This window comes from Nanorana parkeri, unplaced genomic scaffold, assembly GCF_000935625.1.
Source record: "Nanorana parkeri isolate BGI_ZX_2015 unplaced genomic scaffold, ASM93562v1 scaffold2123, whole genome shotgun sequence".
NCBI classification, from domain to species: Eukaryota; Metazoa; Chordata; class Amphibia; order Anura; family Dicroglossidae; genus Nanorana; species Nanorana parkeri.
Window position 1 is genome coordinate 86,268 of NW_017308391.1, and position 2,565 is coordinate 88,832.

The window sequence follows — 2,565 nt, forward strand, 5'->3', positions numbered from 1 at the left end:
GAGAGGGGTGACGGGGGCAGAAGAGGGGTGACGGGGCAGGAGAGACCAAAGCCCCCCAACACCGACCTCTGGTACACCCTCCACACCGGTCCTGACCTTGTTTATCAGCGAATTGCAGCTCCTCATGAACGGGACCGGCCGGCGATGGGTTTGGGTCCCTGGTAGTACAATGAGCTGTATTTCGGGGGCCGCCTCTACTCTTCAGGTGAATGAGGATAAATTCTGATAAATGTTTTTCTTAAATGTCAACCAAACAAATCGAAACGTTTCACTTTTATATTCGGAAAATGTTTCAAATATTTATTGGCTTCCCCGGCGCTGCTGCCATGAAAATCTATCATCTCCTCCTCTCCTGCCTGGACCGTCGTTGTCTGTGTGTTATTAAAGTTGTGCCTGTTTGTTGATTAGAAGCAATGTAATAAATTGGGGTCGTTATTCTGATGCGTCATCGTGAGCGTGTTACTACGCCGGAGCTCATCAGTCTGTGTTCAGGGGACTCCCAGTCTACGCGCGTCTATTTCAGAACACGTCGGCGTGCACAGGCGCTCGCATGCTGCGGCAGTACCGAGTGCTAGATGTCATTATAGGTTACTTCAGGACACAACTATTTTTTTTTAAACTTCCTGTTGAGTCTCTGGGACAGGAAGTTGAGGGAAATGTCCCCAATGGGATACACGGTGTAAAAATATTATTGATTCCCTTACCTAGAAATACTACGTTTTGCCTTCCGATGTAAAATGTTTCCACACACATCCTCCATCGGAATATAGAACCCGATCCATTGTGTTCTGGTGCTGATCATTGTTCTCTCTCTTTGTTCTCAGGCTCCTTCCGGAACGATGGACTGAAAGCTACTGACGTCCTGCCCACACTGAAGGAGAAAGTGGCCTTTGTGTCAGGTAGAGTCACCGGCCCCCTCACGCCGAATATTATCCGTTTTATCTTTTTTCTTCTCTTTTTGTTTTTGTAAACCTTTTTTCTTTGTCTTTCCTCTTTTTTTAAATTGAAGCGTGATACCACAATGACCTGGTTCTGTCTGCTAATGTAGTGAGCATTGGTGGGAAAAAGTTATTATCCCGCCCCCTCCCCCGTCCGTTCCGCCAGTCAGCGCTGGCAGATCGGAGCGGGGGGAATCCAGCCCCTCCCCCTGTCACGACAGGATCGGGAGGTGAGCGAACGCCGGTAAGTGTTCGGTCACTTCTCGATCTACTGAGCCGACCTGTGACAGTCTCATTGTCACAGGTCGGCTAGAACTATGAGGTGAGTGGAAATCGCTCATCTCATAGTTCTCCTTTAACTAAAGCCTAAGATTGTTTTATTGTGACACAAAGATAAAATAAACAAAATGGCAAATGTGTTGGTTACATAAGTGTTCACCCACCAAGTCAATAGATGTTAGAACCAACTTTGTGTTTTGCCATGAGAACTTAAAATGCCATTGCAGTCTCATGAGACCAACTTGTTTACGCCGCATCTTTGGTAAACTCCAAACAGAATTTGATTTGGATTTTTTTCAGCAATGGATTTTTTTTCTCCCACTCTTCCATAAAGCCCAAACTTGTAAAGCCTCTGGGTCTGGATTCCTCCAAAGACACCTTTTCTCATCTCAGATGTGAATCTCTGCAGATCATGTGGTGTTATATTTGACTTCTTTGTTGCCTCCATGTCTATTGCCCTCCAATATGGTCATATAATTCAATTTGTAAACGCGTGACACATTAGCGCCTGCATTCCGGTCCAGTGCGATGTGCAAAACATGCTACAAACACTATTTTTTGCAGGTTGCACTGGACCGGAATGCAGGCGCTAATGTGCCACGCGTTTGGGTGGCGGTGATCGTACCGCGGGTGGGGAGGGCGTGCCGTTGAGTTCAATGCACTGCCACGCCCCCAAAAAAAGTGAGCCGCCCGGGTTGCGTTCCAGGGGCTGAACGCACTGGAACGCACTCTTGATGGTGTGACTGGGCCCTTAAGGAGGACCACGGATAGGGGGGAGGTGTTCTGTAGTCCTTTCAGCGGGTAACAACACTGCTCCTCTACAGTACAGTACAGTGCAGGAAGTGTTAGGACTACAGAAAAACCCTCCTAATCTCCTTAATATAGGAGGGAGAGGTGTTGTGTAGTTCAGAGGTGAACTGGGAGGGAGGATGAGACTGGTTTGCATTTGCACAGGAAATTATCAGCTCGCTGGACTTCTGGCGGGATCAACAGGTATTTCAGTGAAATCCATAACAGACCAAATGGTAGGAAACAACAGCAGTTCATTTTCGGGGTTCACAGACACGAATCCTGTGGCAGAAATATTTCCCCCAATTTCCGATACGCAGACATGGCGCAAAGTCCGCGATTTATTGGCGGGGAAGCGATGAACGGCTCTCCGCTCGGGGCATCCACAGGCCGCGGTGCGCGGCGCGGCGGCTGTAACATCTGGCGGGTTAAGTGTTGTTGTTACCGTTGTACATCCCGGGGCAGAATGATGGAATCTGCAGACTTGGCACGCTCTGAAGCTGTTCCATAGACACACCGTTGTCTGCGTTCTACGGTTGGGGGGGGGGGGGGAGGGGTG

At 48.7% G+C, this 2,565-nt stretch overlaps 1 protein-coding gene across 1 annotated transcript in view; it reads left to right on the plus strand.

Annotated features, from left to right (window-relative positions):
• LOC108800761 (kalirin-like) overlaps window positions 1-2,565 on the plus strand; it is a 168,658-nt gene that overhangs the window by 63,250 nt on the left and 102,843 nt on the right. The window contains exon 2 of the mRNA XM_018572755.1: window positions 825-899. Within this exon, the coding sequence (XP_018428257.1) occupies window positions 825-899 (75 nt within the window). The remainder of the gene's footprint in view (window positions 1-824; window positions 900-2,565) is intronic.